This window comes from Geotrypetes seraphini, chromosome 13, assembly GCF_902459505.1.
Source record: "Geotrypetes seraphini chromosome 13, aGeoSer1.1, whole genome shotgun sequence".
Lineage (NCBI taxonomy): Eukaryota > Metazoa > Chordata > Amphibia > Gymnophiona > Dermophiidae > Geotrypetes > Geotrypetes seraphini.
In genome coordinates this window covers 46,361,960-46,383,564 of record NC_047096.1, presented here as the reverse complement: position 1 = coordinate 46,383,564, position 21,605 = coordinate 46,361,960, and the positions used below count along the sequence as shown (strand labels likewise).

Sequence of the window (21,605 nt, the reverse complement as noted above, 5' to 3'; positions counted from 1 at the left end):
AATACCTGCCTGCTTGTCCTGGGATAAAGCAATGTTACTTACCGTAACAGTTGTTATCCAGGGACAGCAGGCAGCTATTCTCACGTCCCACCCACCTCCCCTGGGTTGGCTTCTCAGGCTAGCTACCTGAACTGAGGAGACACGCCCGGCTCTCCGGGCGGGAAGGCACCGGCGCATGCGCGGTGCGGGCATCTGGAAACTTTAAGTTTCTACAAGCAACACGTGCTTGTGAGACGTCCGTACCGGGCTCTGTCTGATGACATCACCCACTAGTGAGAATAGCTGCCTGCTGTCCCTGGATAACAACTGTTACGGTAAGTAACATTGCTTTTTGGTCCATTTGCTTCCTTTCCAGCATTGCATAAATTCCAATTGCTTTTACTCTCTTCCAAGCACATCTAGTCTGCAGCACCCCTCATTTCCCCATATATCCCTTGTACCAAACCTCGCTAGATATTTATCCCTTTTCTTCTCCATCGCTAAATGTAGACTTCAGAACTGCACTAAGTACTGGAATGGCATTGTGAACATCTGCTTCCTCTTGCCAGCTGCAGATCAGGCTTGAAATTGCACTTTTTTAAAGATGGCTTTAAAGATAGAAGCCTAATTGTTTCTTAACATAACTGTGTTACCTCAACCATATATTACTTCCTCAAATAGTTTCTCAAGAGACCTCGGTGTTGTGACTTAACCTTCTGTGTTAACATGACACCCCTTGTCTGTTTTAGATATTAATCTTTAAAATAAAAGGGCTGTCTATTATGTACGTGTAAAGCACCACATGCAACTGATAACACTATTCAGTGAATAATAAATTTGCCACATTCCTGCCCAGTTCTCAGAGATGCAGCGCTAGCTCCCTCTAGTGTTAAGTGTGGACTGCCATGATCGTTACTTTGACACTTGTTAAGTGTTTTTCATTATAATACTAAATCTAAATTAAAACTGTCAATTGTTCTTTGAAAAAAATTACTGTCCAAGGCAGAGCAATAACCGTTTTAAATTTTATTTCTGACTATCTAGCACAATAATGTTCATGTTGTGGTGGTGTTTGATTGTTAAATTGATGTTTGCATTTATCTTCACAGCGGCAGACCCCAAAATGGCTAAAGACTTCAAAGACAGTAAGCTTATTTTTTATGAGGGAAGGGAGTTGAACTTACAGTACTTAACTAAAGATCATCTGGTTGCCATGCTGTTCCACTTTTTTTTCGTGGCTGTTCTGGTGGCTCGGTGGTAGTGGCATGGTGCCTTGCACAGCATCCCTGACTGATTCCTGATACAGGTCTTCTCCCTCCCCCCCCCAAATCCCAACACACATTGGCTGATTCTGGAAATGGGACAGAGTTTACAGCTCCCAAGGGGGAGATGATGATAGTCCTGTGAAATGATGCCACTTAGTTCTGAAATGAGCCCTAGTGCATTGCACCTAGCCAATGGCTTCTGTTAAGATTAAATTAAGTTTGAAAGGAACAGAAGTTGTGGATGAAGGCTTATGACACCAGGTGCAAGCCCTGATTCCAACTGATCCCTTTAGAAATAGATTGGATGGCTAAGGTGCTGTATTGCTGTGCTGTATCATTCTGAACACTAGGGCTTGTGGGTAGGCAAAGATATGAAGAGCTCAGTCACCTCTTCAACTGGAAGGCTGAGGGGACTGGGTTTAGATTCAAATAGTTATCATCTGAGAAGTAAACAAATTGAGTTTACGGTGCAAAACCACTCAAAGTTACTATGAATATAAACTTCATCACCACTGGCCCTTGTGTTCCTTTTACTAAATATGGGATAGAGAGACGGGGCATGAACTGTGACATGCCCCTAAGTATAGTGGGGGTGGGGGTAGGAAAGCTCTCATCCTTAATGCAACTAAGTCATATTTTTTCCTCCTGAACAGACAGCTGCCAATTTTCTTTGCATGCCAGTCCAGGTGTAAAGACCACCTTTTCTACACCAGGGTTTCCCAACAGCCAGTACCCCAACAATGCCCACTGTCAGTGGGTTCTGCGAGCAGATGTTGGCCACGTTATCAGCCTCAACTTCAAGACCTTTGCCCTACAAACCTGCAAGCAACCCCCAAAGGACTTTGTAAAGGTGTACAACTCGCTGAGCCCTGTTGAGCCCCACGCATTGGTGCAGTAAGTTACTAATATGGATGAATATATGTGTATATTTATGTGTGTATAAGAAGGTATAATATGATATTATTTTATATAGGTATGTACAAGTAGGTATGTAAAAGTAGGTAGATTTGATTATATATTATAGGCGGAAATAAGAAAGAGGATTGATTATGGTTTAAGAAGGCTATATTGCGAACCAACTCAGAAAAAGCTAACTCTGTATTGTTACACCTTTACAAAAGCACAAATATTGATTAAGGTTTAATAATGTCTGTATTGAAACCATCCCAGGAAAGGCAAACTCTGTATTGTAACACCATTACAGAAGCTTATATAAACTGCTCTGAATTGACTCCCCCAGTCATTAGCAGCAGTATCGAAGCTTTCAATAAACAATTTCCAACCTTTGAAAATTTTCCCTATTGATATTCTCTTTTGACATCTACTTTCCTGGATGTAGCTTTCCCAGTCAACACTTGGATCCTTGGATCCCTGTGGCTGGAGAGAGGCTTCTCTGAGAGAGAGAGAATCTTAGCACCACTAGTTGGCTAATGAAAACTGTCCATCCCGTACTTCTTGGCCCTATTACATAAGAGATGCAAGCTTGGATTTATCCATGGTTTTGTTCTTTCTTCACACCGTAGTATGTAAATAAATTATAACATAATGCACATCCTCTTAAAGCAGGGCCCCTTTTACAAAGCTGCGGTAGCAAGTCCCGCTGTGGTAAATGCTACGAAGACCTTAGAAACTGAACAGGCTTTGTTGCATTTACTGTGCCAGGAATCAATACCACAGCTTTGTTAAAGGGACCCTTTAGAGAGCAGGGATGGGCACAGGCAAGAAAAATTCAGATGTTTTTTTTCTTTCACAGACTTTTCCCTGTTTTTGGCATATATATATAATTGGTTTAAGTAAGCTTGCCATATCAACAAATATGCATCCTATATATATACTAGTCTTTAAGCCCGTTACATTAACGGGTGCTAGAATATGTGTGTGTCTGTCTTTCTTTCTTTCTTTTTCTCTCCCTGGCCACTTTCTTTCTCTCTCTTTCCTCGGCTGTCCACTACCACCCCTTTGCCTGCTCCCCCTGTCCAGCAGGAGCCCTTCTCCCTTCGTTTTAAGTCTCTCCCTGTCCAGCAGCACCCCTTCCCTGTTCCCCCTGTGCAGCAGGAGCCCTTCTCCCTTCTTTTTAAGTCTCCCCCTGTCCAGCAGCACCCATTCATTCTCCCCCTGCCAAGCAGTAGGTCTTCTCCTTTCCTTTTACCTCTCCCCCATCTAGCAGCACCTCTTCCCTGCTTCCGCTATCCAGCAGTAGGCCTCCCTTCCTGTTATCTCCTCCCCCCCATCTAACAGCACCTCTTCCATGCTCCCCCTATCCAGCAGTAGGCCTCCCTTCCTGTTACCTCACCCCTGTCCAGCACAACCTCTTCCCTGCTCCCCCTGTCCAGTCCAGCGATCTCCAGCCTTATAGCCCGTTACATTAACGGGTGCTAGAATATGTGTGTGTGAGTGTGTGGTTTTATTTCTTTTTCTCTCTCCTTAGCCGCTTTCTGTATTTCTGTCTTTATTTTTTTTTTCCTTGGCTGTCCACCACCACCCTTTCTCTCTTCCTTTTTCCTCCCCTGTGTCCTCCACCACCCCATCACTGCTCACCTTATCCAGCAGCAGCCCTTTAATTGATCTTTTTATTTCATTCTTATTTCTGTTTCCGGGTTCAACTTTTAGTTTCCATTCTTTTTTCTCCAACCACGCTTTCTGCGATTAAATTCTTTTCTCCTTCTAAAAATGCATTTCCTGTTGCCTGTCTGCATTCTTTTAATATTCACACCAGACCGTCTTCCTTCCACTATCCTATTCAATTTTTCCCCCTCCTTCTAGTTTTTCCATTGCTGTCTCCTAGTTCCATTTCTGCCTTTTCCTTCGGCCTCACCATCTAATTTCTCATCCCTTCCTCATTTCTCCTTATCTGACACTTTATCCTGGTCTTTCCTTTCCCCTACTTCATTGCTTTTTCCTTTTTCTCCATCTTATTTCTCTCCCCCTTTCCTTACCTCATTATCATTATTACCCCCAAGCCAATTCTCTTCCTCCCTTCCTAGATTGGATCCCCAATGAAGCGTAAGAGTGCTTCGTTACATGTCTGCCTTTTACAGCTGCCCAGGCCACAATTTCACTTTAACCCTAACCCTTCTGTAGGGGGTGGGACAGGCTGGTGAGGAGCTTCGGGGGCTGCTACTGTTAGCCCCGGCAGAGACGGAGCGGCCAAGCTGAGCCGGCGGCAGAGCCCTCGTGTGTGTCTCCCCCCCCTCCCTCCTCGGTGCCAGCGCCGCTCTCCCTCTCAGCGGGCCGGGCCGGACCGTGGCTTCTTTGCTCCAGAGCTTGGCAGTGGGGCGGAGCGCCCCCTCCCAACCTGCCAGGAGTATTTGAATTCGACCCGACGCTTCCTGTTGAGGGAACCACTCCTTACCGGACTCAGCGGAGAACTCCAGCCATTGGGCCTGCTCCTGCAGGGAGCCTCATTCCTACCCTGTCCCCGCCGGGTGTGCGAGCCTGCTCTGCCCTCTCCCGACCTGCCGGGAGCATTTGAATTTGGGTGCGCCGGGGAGGGGGGGGAGTGACGACGGCAAACTCTGCCAGACATCACGGGGGCTTTCCCTCTTGCTAAATCGCTATAGGCTCTGCCGGTCTCGATCCCGCCCCTCAAAATCAGGAAGTAACTTCAGAGATGGGCAGGATCAAGACCGGCAGAGGCTTTAGCAATTTGGCAAAAGGGAAGAACCCATGGCATCTGGCTTTGTTATTGGCAGCCGGTTTAACAGGGACAGTACCGAAGGCAGGACTGGTGAGGAGCAGAGGCTGGAGTCGGGTAAAGGAGGAGACTTACGTTTGAAGGACGGCAGGACTCCGCGTTCACTCCCTCTGTGACAGTTCGTCTTCTGCCAGTGACCTAGTAAGCGCGCTTGCGCACTCGTGCGGCCACATCCCGACAGAAAAGGGATCAGGGAACACGCGTCGTGCATGCGCGGGCTAGCATTTTATTGTTTAAGATATATATATATATATATATATATCTACTTAAACCAATTATATCCCAGGGGATGTAGTTTATTATTAAATGAATTATTGTAGGCATTGGGTTTCCATGTTTCCTAAAAGGCAGGGGATATGGCATATGGTTCGGGAAGGGGGGAGGGTATTCGGAGAGGTTTTGGGGAGAGCGAGGGGGGTGTTAATGAGGGATTAAGTAGGGTTGTTTTTGCAGAGTTTTAGAAGGGTACCAGGTTGGTCCCATTTTTTTGTATATCTATTTATGAAGGTTACTAGCATGGAATGCATTATTGTTGATAAAGCAATGAATTATTATGCTGTGTGTGTATACGTGCTATTTTGGTGCGTTTTGGACTTCTATTCTCTTGTTTGTGTACTTCTTCAACAAAATAGTTTGAAACTAACAAATGCACATTTGTTAAAAATCATGCATTATTTCCTTAACGTGCATTAGTAGATTCTCAACCCAAAGTTCAGATCGGTTGCCCCCATAGATTGTGAACTTAAATCATTTCCTTCCCACTCACTTTGTGCATAACTCATGGAAGTCATCTGTTTTATTGCCACTTGCCTCCATGTACTAAACTACTCGTAGACCGGGTGACAGAAATGTGCTTCTAAGCTACCCACCTCAGATGTGGCTGTGCGACTCTTTCTGAATTGTTCTCTTCTAAAGCACATTTGAGTTTGACCTGGCACACATTTGAGTGTGAAAAGCACTGTGTAAAAAGTTGCCATTTTTTTAGCCCTTTAGCCTCTGTTTGCTTGAAAGAAGGGATGAGCGTGAATAATCTTCTATCTGTATACTATTTGCCATCTTTGTTTTACTTTCAGGCTTTGTGGAAGTTACCCTCCGTCGTACAATCTCACCTTTCTGTCCTCTCAGAACATTATGCTCGTCACGCTCACCTCCGATGCTCACGGGCGCTATCCTGGATTCAGAGCAGAATTCTTCCAGCTTCCCAAGACCTCATGTAAGTTGGGGGAAAAACTTTAGAATAGTTTTTCATTTACTGAGAGAGGGGATTCTGGTGAGAGTAGTTGTTTTTTGTTTTTTTTTACCCTGGAAATGTTATAGGGTCTGATTGTAAAACTAAAATCATGGGTTCTAGCTCCACTGATTATCAGGACAATTGTGTGGGGTTTTATTTGGGGGATGGGGAGGGCTTAGGTGTTTTGGTAAATAGCAAATGATTATTTACTCATTTTTTTTGCCGAGAGACTTTCTTGCCAGTTTTTCTGCATTTGACAAATGACTATTTATTGTTAGACCACTGGTTGCCCATTTGTATTTAATACAAGCTCTTGAATTTAGTCTATAAAGGTTTACAGTCTTCCTGATTTATATTATTAATCAACTCTGTTACCCCCTCCTTTCTTCTCAGCAGTCCCTTGTACCTTCTTCCTCCATTTGTCATACTTCAAGACACTACCTAAGAAACTACCTTTGCATATACAGTACTTCCCCGATATTCGCAGCTGCGAATACGTTTTTTTGTCTGTGGAGGCAGGAGAGGGCAGCTGGAGCACCGGCGAGTGAAGGAAATCACTCGCGGTATGCTCTGACGGCCTCTTCCTGTACTAAAGTCGGGCCTCACCAATCAGGAGCTGCTTTGACACGCTCCAGCTATTGAAGTACTCGAGCCCAGGGGTGGGCAACCACTTTCCTCAAGGGTCACAATCCAGTTGAGTTTTGGGGATTTCCCCAATTAATATGCGTTAGATCAATTTGCATACAGTGGAAGCAGTGTATGAAAATAGATCTCCTGCATATTCATTGGGGGAAGTGTTAAAAACCCGATTGAATTGCGGCCCTTGAGGATCGAGGTTGTCTACCCCTGCTCTAGCCATACACAGGGAAGTAATGGGATTTGCTGAAGACCTAGGTCTGGTGCAGGCTTAATCCACATGGTTTTTAAGCAGTGCTTCCTCTAAGGTTTGGTTGGGTGCAAATTTGTATTTGTGTGAGCAACAAGTTGCAAAATTTTTTGTGTGTGTGAGCAATAAGTTCTTATCAACAATTTTTTCAGATTTGCAAGTATTTTTCTGAGTGACCATATAAAATCTGTGAGCGATTCTTCTAGAATGTATGAGTGAATGCTCATGTGCTCAGCTTAGAGGGAACATTAGGTTTTAAGTATTGCTCAGCTGTGCCTTCTCTTTGATGATCAGACTGTCTTCAGTTCACTGGTTTGATGTTCATTTTTAAAATCATATTTTTCTTAAGTATATTCAAACAAATGCGTAGGACACATAAGCAAACCATATGAACAGGCAAAATGAGGACCACTCATGCTTGTTCTTCAAGGTAGTCCCAGAAAAAAACAACACACTGTACTCCATCCTACCAAACCCCCCCATCCCCCTCCCAAACTACATATTCAACAAGTAAGTACAGTCGCTGGTAGCAACAGGGTAGGGAAGGGCAATACTGAAACAATCCAGTGTTCATATCCTTAAGCACAGAGACAAAAGAATGGGCAAAAAGGACAAAGCTAAAAGATGTTGCAAGATGGAGGCACAACCTAATCTAGTGATCATTGCTGGCTACATTTCCCTGTCAGTTAACCCAGCTGATACTGGAAGCTTGCTGATAGCTAGTTACTGTCCAGGAGGTCCACAGGTTCCTTGGGTGTTGGATCTTTTTGACAACAGCTCGCCAGGTCTGATAGCTGCTGCTTGGGTAATTGCAAAGCTTGATGATGAGACATTGGGTGGTGGATGATTGCCGGATTAAATACGTTCATCTATGCGGGGTAGATTTTTTTTTTTTTTTAAAAAAAAGCAAATTTGGGGGTAACCTGCAATGGTATAACTACACTGTGTTGGGTTGAGACAGGAGAGAAGGTTAAGAAGTGGAAGATGATGCTGTATTTTGCATGGGGGAAATGTACGTATATGCTTATGTACTCTAAATGGTTGGATGTCAACTGAGCAGACTGGATGTGCTAATTTTGGTCTTTGTGTTGTAATTGACCAACTATGAATGAAGGCATGCAAAATTTGTGTTCCCTTAAGTCATTTTTCTTTCTCTTCTAGTATGTGGTGGATTATTGCAACAAGAAAATGGGACTATAACCACTCCATATTACCCTGCACACTACCCTCCTGACATAGAATGCATATGGGATATACAGGTATAGTAGTGATGGAGGAATTCCCTCCCTCTCCTTTCCCTGTACCTTAATTTCTTCAAAATGTGTTTAAATGGAGAAGAATGGAGGCAGGTCATTTAGTAATTTAGATTTCCTTTATCTGTATCGCATTTGCATTCAAAATCACATTGCAATGCATTCCCAAATGGCGGAACTTGGCAGCTTGGTTTGAAAATCATCTTGGTGCATCTTGGTTTAGACACTTGGAGACTTAAACCATTTTTTCTCTTGGCATTGTGGTATGTCACAGTATCAGCCAGTCTTCATATCATCCTGCTCTTTCTAAACCATTCCGTTCTCGCTGTGTATAAGGTGATGAAGTGATTGGTGGTTAGTAGCAGGGTTTCAAAACAAGTGCCAAATCTTTCTTTGTTTGTATAAATCAAAATTAGTGGTTTTCAAACCTGTCCTGGGGACTTCCAACCAGTCAGGTTTTCAAGGTGTCCCTAATGAATATGCATGAGACAGGTTTACACACCTTTCACCTTCATTATATGCATATTCATTAAGGACATCCTGAAAACCTGACTGGCTGGTAGTCCCCAGGACAGGTTAGAAACCACTGACCTAAACAAAACTGTGGCCTGGGTTTCAAGGGTAATTTAATAAATATGATTTTTTTTTTTTACTATTTTGTTTCTATTTGAAATTTAATAAATATGATTTACATTAAATATTAAAAAAAGAACAATTTTATGTGTTCTCTTATTTGGCATTTTACATGCTGTTCTAATGCCCAAAATGTACCCTAAGATTAACCGGTCCATGAAGTAGTTGGATGTACCGGTTCTAAAACACTAAAAAAAATAATGCAAACACACTGGGGCCTTGTATAAATCAAAATGTATTTCTGGTTCGGCAGTTTGTTTGTTGTTGTTGTTTTTTTTTTAATCATTTATATTGAGGAATCTAAGGAAACAGGTTTTATCCTGGTTCCACTGTGATTGGAGCTGACTTCTGTAACACCATCAGCAGCTGTTCAGGATATTTTCTTATAATTGTTACAGTGTTCCCCTGGTCGTTCACGGTCCCGGTCATTCGCAGTATTTTCCGACCGCGAATCGCCGACAAGGAGAGGGCAGCAGGAGAGAGCAGCCGGAGCGCCGCTAGTGCAGCAAATCACTTGCGATACGCTCTTCCTGCACTAAGTCGGGCCTTATCCAATCAGGAGCTGCTTTGATTCATAGATTACTGATTTCCTATACTTCTACAAGATTACTCAGGTCTACTGAACAACATCTATTAATAGTTCCCTCACTCAAAAACATAAATACACGGCGGCAATTCATTTTCTCCGTCACAGCCCCCCAAATATGGAATTCCCTCCCAATTTAAGTACGGGAAGAACAAAATCTAGATAGATTCAAGAGCAAGCTAAAATGCTTTGTTTTTAAAGATGCATTTGAAAACTAGAACATTAGATTAGGAGCATCAACTGAATCTTAGTTCCTAATTTCTTTGAAGTCCACTGCTTTCCCCTCTCCTAGTGTTTTTTTCCCTTACTCGTGTTATTTACTATCAATAACTTGTATTTCTTTCCCCATTTTTCCCTTTCGTATTATATTTACTTAGTTTGTTTTCCCTAGAAACTTGTAATTTTACTGTTATCCCAGGACAAGCAGGCAGGTATTCTCACTAGTGGGTGATGTCATCCGACAGAGCCCCGATACGGACATCTTGCAAGCATGTCTTGCTTGAAGAAACTCAGAAGTTTCGAGATGCCCGCACCGCGCATGCGCCAGTGCCTTCCCGCCCGATGTACCGGGCGTGTCTCCTCAGTTCTTTTCTTTCCGCGGAGCTGAGAAGTTTCACTTCATTCTGCGCTGACTGAATTTCAGTAAATTTGCCTTCTTTGTACCGCGTTTTTTGTTTATTTGATTTATTTCAATTTTACTTTATATTTTCTTTAAAAAAAAAAAAAAAAGTTAAAATTATTTCTTCCAGCGGTTCAGCCGGGCCGGCCTCGTGGCTTAGGCCTAGCGCCTTCGACCTTGCGGCGTCGATTTTCCGGCCTATGTCCCGGCCAATCACCGGTTTTAAAAAGTGCAGCAAGTGCCAGCGTGCGATTTCGTTGACGGACCCGCATCGACGCTGTCTTCAGTGTCTTGGTCCAGAACACGTTCCGAAATCGTGCCGGCCTTGTTCCACACTCACTGGACCCGGAGGCTTCCACTTCTTCTAGTCCGTCTCGCCGGCCGGCGCTGGCGGACCAACTGTCCTTTTCTTCCTTCCTCCGACAAATGGCGGATGACTTGGATGTAACTTTGGACACTGGTTCTCGATATTCTAAGGAGTATCTGGACACCATGCATTTGCCTCACCCTCCGACGGAGACGCTTCGGCTACCTCTGCATAAACTGCTTGACCAGACTTTCATGCGTTGTTTTGAAACACCATATTCCATCCCTGCAGTTCCCAGTAAGTTGGATGCTCGATACCGCATCGTCCACCACAAAGGGTTTGAGGGGGCACAACTATCTCATCAGTCCCTTCTGGTCGAGTCCTCCCTCAAACGATCTCATCCCTCCCAGGTTTACGCCTCAGTACCACCGGGCCGTGAAGGGAGGACGATGGATAAATTTGGTAGACGTATCTACCAGAACTCGATGATGGCGACTCGAGTGCTAAATTACAATTTCTTCTTCTCTTCATATTTGGACTTCTTCTTGCCGGTGCTCCGCAAGTTTATCCCTTTCATCGATGCTCAGGCTCGATTCGAGTTTGAAGAGGTGGTGGCGACCCTTTCCCAGTTACGCCTGCAGCTGATGCAATCCTCCTACGATGCCTTCGAGCTCTCGGCACGTGCTGCGGCCTGTTCGGTCGCCATGCGTCGCCTGGCATGGCTTCGTACGATTGATATGGATCCGAACCTCCAAGACAGACTTGCAAATGTGCCTTGTGCGGGGGCGGATCTGTTCGATGAGTCTATCGAGACTGTTACTAAGAAGCTTTCGGACCATGAGAAGTCCTTCCAGTCTATTCTGCGGCCTAAGCCCAAGCCTCAACAGTCTCGTCCCTCTAGGCCGCCTCTGATTTACCAGCGGCGTTATCAACCGAGGCAGACTCCTCCTGCGAGACAGCCTGCGAAGAGACAGCCTCCCCAGAAGCCTCAGCAGAAGCCTCAGATGCCGGCTGCACCCAAGGCTACTCAGCCTTTTTGACTCTCTTCTATGGAGTATAACCGACTTCGTTCTGTCTCCCCCCGTTTTTCCCATTGGGGGTCCTCTCCATCATTTTTGTCATCGATGGGAGGCGATCACCACGGACCTCTGGGTCCTTGCCATCGTAAGAGAGGGATACTCTCTTCATTTCCAACGGGTCCCCCCGGACCACCCGCCAAGAGAGTATCCTTCCAACTTGACGCAGACCGCTCTTCTTCTCCAGGAGGCTCAGGCTCTGCTTCGGGCAGTCGAGCCGGTTCCATTAGATCAGCAAAACAGGGGGTTTTACTCCCGGTACTTTCTGGTCCCGAAGAAGACGGGCGATCTGCGTCCCATTTTGGACCTTCGAGTCCTCAACAAGTTTTTGGTCAAGGAGCGGTTCCGCATGCTGACCCTTGCTTCTCTCTATCCCCTCCTCGAGCAGAACGATTGGTTATGCTCTCTGGACCTCAAGGAGGCCTACACTCACATCCCTATTCATCCGGCCTCCCGCAAGTTCCTCAGATTTCGGGTGGGACATCTGCATCTGCAGTATCGAGTGCTTCCATTCGGCCTTTCCTCGTCTCCCAGAGTCTTCACGAAGTGTCTGGTGGTGGTGGCCGCTGCACTCCGGAACATGGGTCTTCAGGTGTTTCCATACCTCGACGACTGGCTCACCAAGGCACCGTCGGCTCCAGGGGTCATTTCGGCGACCTTGACTACAATTTGTTTCCTGCAGAGTTTGGGCTTCGAGATCAACTTCCCCAAGTCACATCTTCAGCCCACCCAGTCTCTCCCCTTTATCGGGGCTGTTCTGGATACCATTCAACTTCGAGCATTCCTTCCTCCTCAACGCATGGATGCTCTCCTTCTACTCTGCCAGTCGGTGTCTTCTCGCCAATCCATCTCAGCGAGACACATGATGGTCCTCTTGGGCCACATGGCATCTACCGTTCATGTGACGCCTTTTGCCAGACTACATCTCAGGATTCCTCAATGGACCCTAGCATCTCAGTGGACTCAGGTGTCCGACCCGTTGTCCCGTCACATTGTAGTCACTCCTGCTCTACGGCAGTCTCTTCTCTGGTAGATGACCTCTTCGAATCTATCCAGAGGTTTGCTGTTTCACTCTCCTCCCCACCAGAAAGTTCTCACGACAGATTCATCGAACTATGCATGGGGGGCTCATCTGGATGGTCTTCGCACTCAGGGGTTCTGGACCAGTGCGGAACGACTCCATCAAATCAATCTTCTGGAGCTCAGAGCCATCTTCAATGCTCTCCAGGCTTTTCAGCATCTACTTCACGACATGGTGGTCCTTATTCGCACAGACAATCAGGTCGCCATGTATTATGTCAACAAACAAGGGGGCACGGGCTCGGCCCCTCTTTGCCAGGAAGCTCTTCGAGTCTGGGATTGGGCGGTTCGCCACAACACCTTCCTCAAAGCTGTCTATATTCAGGGGAAAGACAACGTCATGGCAGACAAATTGAGTCGTCTTCTCCAGCCTCACGAATGGACGCTCCATTCCGACCCCCTTCATCAGATCTTTGCTCAGTGGGGAACGCCTCAGATAGACCTCTTTGCAGCCCCCCACAACTTCAAACTGCCTCAGTTTTGCTCCAGGATCTACACTCCTCATCGCCTCGAGGCAGACGCCTTTCTACTGGATTGGGGGAATCGCTTCCTATATGCGTTTCCTCCATTTCCTCTCATTCAAAAGACTCTGGTCAAGTTGAGATCAGACCATGCCACCATGATTCTGATTGCTCCTCGGTGGCCCAGACAACCTTGGTACTCCCTTCTACTTCAACTGAGCAGCAGGGAGCCAGTACTTCTGCCAGTGTTTCCGTCACTACTTACTCAACATCAAGGTTCTGTACTTCATCCCAACCTGCAGTCCCTCCACCTGACAGCTTGGTTCCTTTCAACATAACTCCTCACCAGTTTTCTCAAGCAGTGAGGGAGGTCTTGGAGGCTTCCAGGAAGCCTGCTACTCGACAATGCTATTCCCAAAAATGGACTAGATTCTCTTCCTGGTGTATTTCCAATGCCACGGAACCTCAGCGAGCTTCCTTATCTTCTGTATTGGACTATCTTCTACACCTGTCTCAGTCTGGTCTCAAGTCTACCTCTATACGGGTCCACCTGAGTGCTATTGCGGCTTTCCATCAGCCTCTACAGGGGAAACCTTTGTCTGCTCATCCTGTGGTTTCCAGATTTATGAAAGGACTTTTTCATGTCAACCCTCCTATCAAACCTCCTCCTGTGGTTTGGGATCTCAATGTTGTCCTGTCTCATCTTATGAAGCCTCCGTTTGAACCTCTCAACAAGGCTCCTCTTAAGTATCTCACCTGGAAGGTGGTTTTTCTGGTGGCCCTCACGTCAGCTCGCCGGGTCAATGAGCTTCAGGCCCTAGTGGCGGATCCACCGTTCACTGTATTCCATCATGACAAGGTGGTTCTTCGTACTCATCCAAAATTCTTACCTAAAGTGGTCTCTGAATTTCACATCAACCAATCCATCGTGCTTCCAGTGTTCTTTCCAAAGCCTCATTCTCACCCTGGGGAATCTGCTTTACACACTCTGGACTGTAAACGTGCTTTAGCTTTCTACTTGGATCGCACAAAGCCACACAGAACTGCTCCTCAACTTTTCGTCTCCTTTGATCCAAACAAGTTGGGACGACCTGTATCGAAGCGCACCATCTCCAACTGGATGGCGGCTTGTATCTCTTCCTGCTATGCCCAGGCTGGATTATCCCTTCCCTGTAAGGTCACAGCCCATAAGGTCAGAGCAATGGCAGCCTCTGTGGCCTTCCTCAGATCGACACCGATTGAGGAGATTTGTAAGGCTGCCACTTGGTCCTCGGTTCATACATTCACCTCTCATTATTGTCTGGATACTTTCTCCAGACGGGATGGACAGTTTGGCCAAACAGTATTACAAAATTTGTTCTCTTAAATGCCAACTCTCCCACCATCCCATTGGGGTTAGCTTGGAGGTCACCCACTAGTGAGAATACCTGCCTGCTTGTCCTGGGATAAAGCAATGTTACTTACCGTAACAGTTGTTATCCAGGGACAGCAGGCAGCTATTCTCACGTCCCACCCACCTCCCCTGGGTTGGCTTCTCAGGCTAGCTACCTGAACTGAGGAGACACGCCCGGTACATCGGGCGGGAAGGCACTGGCGCATGCGCGGTGCGGGCATCTCGAAACTTCTGAGTTTCTTCATGCTTGCAAGATGTCCGTATCGGGGCTCTGTCGGATGACATCACCCACTAGTGAGAATAGCTGCCTGCTGTCCCTGGATAACAACTGTTACGGTAAGTAACATTGCTTTTTGTACATCGCTTAGAATTTGAATAAGCGATTAATCAAATTCATAAGAAACTTGAAACTTATGCACACAGACGCTCATAACATTGACAGAATCTTGCAAACGTTATGTATATGTCATCTATTCTACTGTATACTTATGAAGGGAATTTTTAAAAATAAAGTAAAATTCTGGAATCTCTTCAGGGCACACAGTTTGAGAGACACTGTTCTAGATGCTTACTAAATTGTTTTCTTGAGAAAAGGAAAGAAAGTTTATTACGGAGAAAATTCTATAAACGGCACCCTACTGGCGCCTAAGTTAAGAGGTAAATGCTGTTTCCAAACAGTACCTAAACAAACGGTGCCAGAATCGCAGCTCTGGGGGCACCTACTGGTGCCTAACGCCGGAAGAGGGGTTAGGAGCGATTTACGTCAAAGGTAGGTGCTGGAAATGTAGGTCTTGAAAACCCTGGCCTATATTTTCAGCGCCAACTAACTAAACCTTAAGTTTATATACCACATCATCTCCACAATCGTAGAGCTCGGCACGCCTACCTTTGCTGGCGGTTAGAGAACCTGGGTGTAAGCCTCTATTTTATTTACAATCAGTTGAATTTTGTTTTTCTGTTTTCCCTCCCTGTACGACCTCCACATAGGTTCCCAACAACAAGAATGTGAAGGTACGTTTTAAAATATTTTATGTGGCGGATCCTGGAATTTCCATGGGCTCCTGCACCAAGGACTATGTGGAGATCAACAACCAAAGGTGAGGAGAGATCTCTGGGACCTCTGTTTGGCTTTCTTCTGCTCCTTATGGGCTTCTAGCTATAGTAATAATTGTATTTGATCTAAAGCCACACACCAGGGCCCCTGCAATCACGGGCCTTAAATTCAGTCACTCGCTGAGTTGCTGTTTTGAATGGTATATGATTCCTTCTACATCAGTGGCCTCAAACTCAAACCCTTTGCAGGGCCACATTTTGGATTTGTCGGTACTTGGAGGGACTCAGAAAAAATAGTTAATGTCTTATTAAAGAAATGACAATTTTACATGAGGTAAAACTCTTTATAGTTTATAAATCTTTCCTTTTGGCTAAGTCTTAATAATAATATTGTAATTTACAGCTAAAGAGACAGATGATCAAGAAACTGCTTCATTTTCCTTTTGTGATTATGATAAACATACCGAAGGCCTCAAAACAGTACCTGGCGGGCCGTGAGTTTGAGACCACTGTTCTACATGGTCTGTGCACTTTGATGCTGCTGTAGAAGCATCCTTCACCCCAAAAGAGGAGTGGAGACCTGAGCTGGGAATTGGACCCAGGTTCTTCTACTTAGATGCTGCACAGCATCTTATCTCCCCCCCCCCCCAAACTTTTTCAAGCGTCTCCTTTTGAGTGATTCACTTGTCGCTGCATCACATGTTCTGTGGGGCCTTTTTTTATTGAAGTAGGAGTTGCTGTTTACCAGAGTTATGCATCTGTATATGTTGAGCCCATATTGCTTTTCGATACTGAGAAACATCCTAAGACTCTCATTTCTTCCAACTTTAACTATAAGCTTCACAAAACACTTGTATGGTTGATAACTGGATCCAGGTTTGTCCCATTACATGCAGGGACTTGTTCTGATTATCTAATTGTATTCCCTAAGAAAAGCAAGACTACGCATTTCTGCATGCAGTACTGTAAACCCAGGACTGGGCAAACCCTCTTGAGTGAATCAGGAGCCATTTGGCACCCTGTTTTGTTTTTTACATTTTATACTGCTTGCTCACGTGTGATTAATTAAACTCATTGCAGAGCAGTTTGTTTCATTATTCAGTTCTCATCTTAAGTTGATGTTTGTCTTCCCTGTGTGTTCTTTTGTGTTTCCTTCCCTCTTCCCTTCTCTTTCAATTTCCTCCTGTGTAATTTTTTTTTTTTTGTGGCCTGGCTGATTTCTTCCTGCTCCTTTTGGGCCTCTTGCATGCTCTAGGACAGTTTTTATTGAAATACAAAGGTGTGAGCCTTAATTTTACTTACCCAGGGTTTTCCCTCCAATTTCACACCCTCCTTTCAACTCTGGCCAGTCAATTTGCATCTTCTTCCAGAATTTAACTAATGTGGATCTTAAGTGTAGCCAGTGGATGTCACCATTGCATAATAAATTGAAACTGTTTTGTATTGTATAATAGATTCTGAAGAACATAAAGTACCACCAACTTCAACGCAGTCAAATACTTTTATCTCAATATAGTATCTTTTGGATCTTCAGACCACTACTCATGTAGCATAACATCATGTGGTTTAATTCCTCATTGATCCCAATACTAACTTAAAACGTTTTCACAACTTTTATTCTTTTTTTCTTCTTTTTTATATATAAAAATATATTTTGTTAAACGGGTATGTAGTATAGTTTTCTAATTTATAACTTTTTATCTTCATTTGTAAATAAACATAGTTCAAGGCAAGTAATTGTGAAGATTTTACTTAGCTTTCTACTCAAGTCATCCCCTTAGGGCTGAGTAGAAAGCTAAGTAAAATTTTCACAATTACAGTCAAACCTCGATTTGCAAGTAACGTGGTTTGTGAGTGTTTTGCAAGACGAGCAAAACACTCGGCAAACTTTTGTCTCGCAAACCGAGTGCTCCCCACCCGATAAACAAGCACTTATAGCTGCAGGAGGTGCCGCTTCAAGGAGAAGCCTCTTCCGTCTGCCAGCCAGCCTTCCGCACTACGTTGGAGAACTCCTGAGCCCACGTAGCCGAGCGCAGTCCCACATTCGTGGGCAGAAGGCACTTGGTGCAGAAGGCTGGCTGACGGACGGAAGAGGCATCTCCTTGAATCGGCGCTACCTGCAGCTGTTCAGGGACCCTGATAGTTGCGTGTGGCTGGCTACCTACAAATTGCAGCACCCGGCACCCGACAGGTACACACTTCCTCCCAGTTCCTTAGCACCTTTTGGGTTGTGAAATGAATTGTCAGCGTTGCCATTTTTTACTGTGGGGAACTTTGCTTCGATATGCGAGTACTTTAGATTACGAGCATGCTTCTGGAATGAATTATGCTCGTAAACCAAGGTACCACTGTACTTGCCTTGAGTGGAGTAGAACAGGTGCAAGTGGATCGATTTTTCACTCAGCCAAAAATTACAAAGACTAGGGGACACTCGATTAAGTTACAGAGAAATACTTTTACACGAATACAGGATGTCCGGTGCAGTACTTGGAGAGACCCCCCAGGAAAGAGACTTGGGAGTACTGGTCGACAAGTCGATGAAGCCGTCCGCGCAATGCGTGGCGGTGGCAAAAAAGGCGAATAGAATGCTGGGAATGATTAAGAAGGGGATCATGAATAGATCGGAGAAGGTTATCATGCCGCTGTACCGGGCCATGGTATACCCTCACCTGGAATACTGTGTCCAGCACTAGTCGCCGTACATGAAGAAGAACACAGTACTACTCGAAAGGGTCCAGAGAAGAGCGACTAAAATGGTTAAGGGGCTGGAGAAGTTGCCGCATAGTGAGAGATTAGAGAAACTGGGCCTCTTCTCCTTTGAAAAGAGGAGACTGAGAGGGGACATGATTGAAACATTCAAGATAATGAAGGGAATAGACTTAGTAGATAAAGACAGGTAGAGAGAATGAGAGGGCACTTTTTAAAGTTAAAAGGGGATAGATTCCGTATAAATGTAAGGAAGTTCTTCTTCACCCAGAGAGTGGTAAAAAAACTGGAACGCTTTTCCGGAGGCTGTTATAGGGGAAAACACCCTCCAGGGATTCAAGTCAAAGTTAGACAAGTTCCTGCTGAACCAGAACATATGCAGGTAAGGCTAGTCTCAGGGCACTGGTCTTTGACCTAAGGGCCACTGCATGAGCAGACTGCTGGACACGATGGACCACTGGTCTGACCCAGCAGCGGAAATTCTTATGTTCTTAAACCAATAGGAGGACATTTTTTTTTTTCACTTAGAGAATAGTTAAGCTCTGGAATGTGTTGTCAGAGGATGTGGTAAGAGTGGATAATGTAACTGGTCTTAAAGGTTTGGACAAGTTCATGAAGGATCAGTCCATAGTCTGTTATTGAGAAAGACATGGGGGAAGCCACTTCTTGCCCTGTATCGGTAGCATGGAATATTGCTACTGCTTGGGTTTTGGCCAGGTACTACCGTATTTTCTCGCATATAACGCGCGCGTTATACGTGGTTTTTACAAACCCGCGTATACCCTTGCGCGTTATACGTGTGAGCGCGTTGTACAAAAATGTTTTTACATAGTTCCCCCCCCCCCCCCCGACACCCGATTCATCACCCGGAAGGAGCGCTCGCACTCCCACCCCGAAGGACCGCTCGCACCCCCACCCGAAGGACCGCTCGCACCCCCACAGCCTCCCCCCCTCCCCCATGGAGAAGCTGTCTACCTTGTTTCTGGATGCCAGCCCAGCTGCTTCCTCTGCCGGCGGTCCTACCCCTTCTCAGAGCCCTGTGCTGCGCTGCTTCCTCTTCAGGCAGTCCCGCCCTTTCTCTGATGTCAGAGAAAGGGCGGGACCGGCGGAAAAAAAAGCAGCGCAGCAGGGCTCAGAGAAGGGGCGGGACCGCCGGCAGAGGAAACAGCTGGGCTCGCTGGCATCCGGAAACAAGGTAGACAGCTTCTCCATGGGAGAGGGGGGTGAGGCTGTGGGGGTGCGAGCGGTTCTTCGGGTGGGGGTGCGAGCGGTCCTTCGGGGTGGTAGTGCGAGCGCTCCTTTGGGGTGGGGGTGCGAGCGGTCCTTCAGGGTGGGGGGTGCGGGTGCGTGCGGTCCTGCGGGGGGGTGAATCGGACGTCGGGGGGGGCATCAGGCTTTCAGGGTAGGGACAGGACTTCAAGGAGGAAAGGAGAGTCGGGGCGGGCGAAAACAGAGTCGGGGTCTCCAGAGGAGAGTCGGGGCGGGCGAATGGAGAGTCGGGCAGCATGCGCGGTATACGGGTTTGCGCGGTATATAAAAATTTATGTACATAAATATGTGTTTTTTGCGCGCTATACCCGTGTGCGCGTTTTACACGGGTGCGCGTTATCTATGTGAAAATACGGTAGTGACCTGGATTGGCCACCGTGATAACGGGCTACTGGGCTTGATAGACCATTGGTCTGACCCAGTAAGGCTATTCTTATGTTATTTACAAATGAAGATAAAAAGTTAAAAATTAGAAAACTATACTACATATATGTTTAAAGAAATATATTCATATAAATAAAAAAGAATAAAAAGTTGTGAAAACATTTAAGTTAGTATCGGGATCAATGAGGAATTAAACCACACGATGTTATACTACACGAGTGGTGGTCTGAAGATCCAAAAGATACTATATTGAGATAAGAGTATTTGATTGCGTTGAAGTTGGTGGTACCATTGCATAATGCCAGTCCCTCTGATTCTAGCTTCGGGGTTGTTAATGCTGCATCTGCAGCATTCTCTGGTCAGCCTGAGAAGCAAAAACTGCCTCTGGGGTCAAACCCAACTCTTCTGCAAGACCATGCACATTACTTGCCATTCAACCCGTGTGTCAGTCCTTCTGCCACCATTCTAACAGGCTCTATTGCCCCCTTTCTTTTGCTTCTAGGTACTGTGGAGAACTCCCCGTATTTGTGGTTGCAAGCAACACCAATAAAATTCAAGTCCGGTTCTACTCTGACAAATCATACACGGATACAGGATTCCTGGCAGAGTATCTGTCCTATGAAGCCAGCAACCGTAAGTAATCAGCAAGGGGTTAAGATGGGAAGGAGGAGCCGATATATATTGCTCTGGCTGTGGTAAAAAGTCAGGTTTTGTACACAGATTTGGGTGTCCTTGGACTTCTGTTTTATTATGTTTTATCTCTTGACCTTCTGCCCCTTTAGTCCCACATCCAGTTCTGGTGGTACTATAGCTGCCCCATGAAGTTACGCCTACTTTGAGATCCTGTCCCCCACTAAACTGATTCTTCTTTGTGAACACTGTACCTCTCCTTCCTCCCCATACCCAATTGGATTAGGAAGACAAATGAAATATATGGGATAAATATTCAGCCAGCAGAGGCCAGTGTTTTTGGCTGCCAGTGGCATTGCGCCTGGATTTTCAATGCAGGCTATGACCAAGTACTAGCATTGAGTATCTGGGTTTCTGTGGCTGGCTATCCTTTATCTAGTTAAAGTGATATTTGGTGCTTAACCAGGCAAAGATAGGACTTTTATTGTAAGTTTACCAATTTGTTTGGTAAACTTAGGTAGTTATGCGCTTAAATGCTGATATTCAGCACTTAAGTGCTGGCCCTGCACCCGGACCACCTGCAAAATAGCCTGCTTCTTGTTTGGCAGTTAGCACTGATATCAAGCTTGATTAACTGGTTTTATGATAAATCTTCTTTTATTAAAGAGATAATGCCAGTGTACAATACAAAACATGAAAAGTGAATATTTCCAATAGACAACAGAAATATGCAACACCCACTAATCCCCATAAGCAAAACAGTACTCAAATGTCAAGATGAGACAATTAAAAAATACAAAGTGTCAAATATATATCGACGAACAAGACAGGATCTGAAACATCAGCCCCCTTCCCACCCTCCCACTAAACTCAGAGTCCAGGGACACAATCGGGACAAAGAACAAGAATAAAAGCTAACAGGGGGATCATGGTAAAATAGAAAGGCACCGCAGTGGGGGATTCCAAGTGAAAAGCAGGACACCTCCCCCCCCCCTTAAAATGCAAGAGATCCAGTAAGATCACTAAAGCTCCAACGCCCCTAAGGAGAAGTATCGCCTAGTTGGATTAACTGGTTTTAAGTGTTGTCACCGAGAGCCCGG

General features: G+C 45.5%; 1 protein-coding gene across 2 annotated transcripts in view; it reads left to right on the top strand.

The window, feature by feature from the left end:
• Positions 1-21,605, top strand: part of ST14 (suppression of tumorigenicity 14) — a 176,011-nt gene that overhangs the window by 77,078 nt on the left and 77,328 nt on the right. For both annotated transcript variants that reach the window (XM_033919388.1, XM_033919387.1), the window contains exons 6-11: positions 1,089-1,124; positions 1,898-2,138; positions 6,012-6,151; positions 8,217-8,314; positions 15,451-15,560; positions 20,378-20,508. In XM_033919388.1, coding sequence (XP_033775279.1) covers positions 1,089-1,124; positions 1,898-2,138; positions 6,012-6,151; positions 8,217-8,314; positions 15,451-15,560; positions 20,378-20,508 — 756 coding nt within the window. The remainder of the gene's footprint in view (positions 1-1,088; positions 1,125-1,897; positions 2,139-6,011; positions 6,152-8,216; positions 8,315-15,450; positions 15,561-20,377; positions 20,509-21,605) is intronic.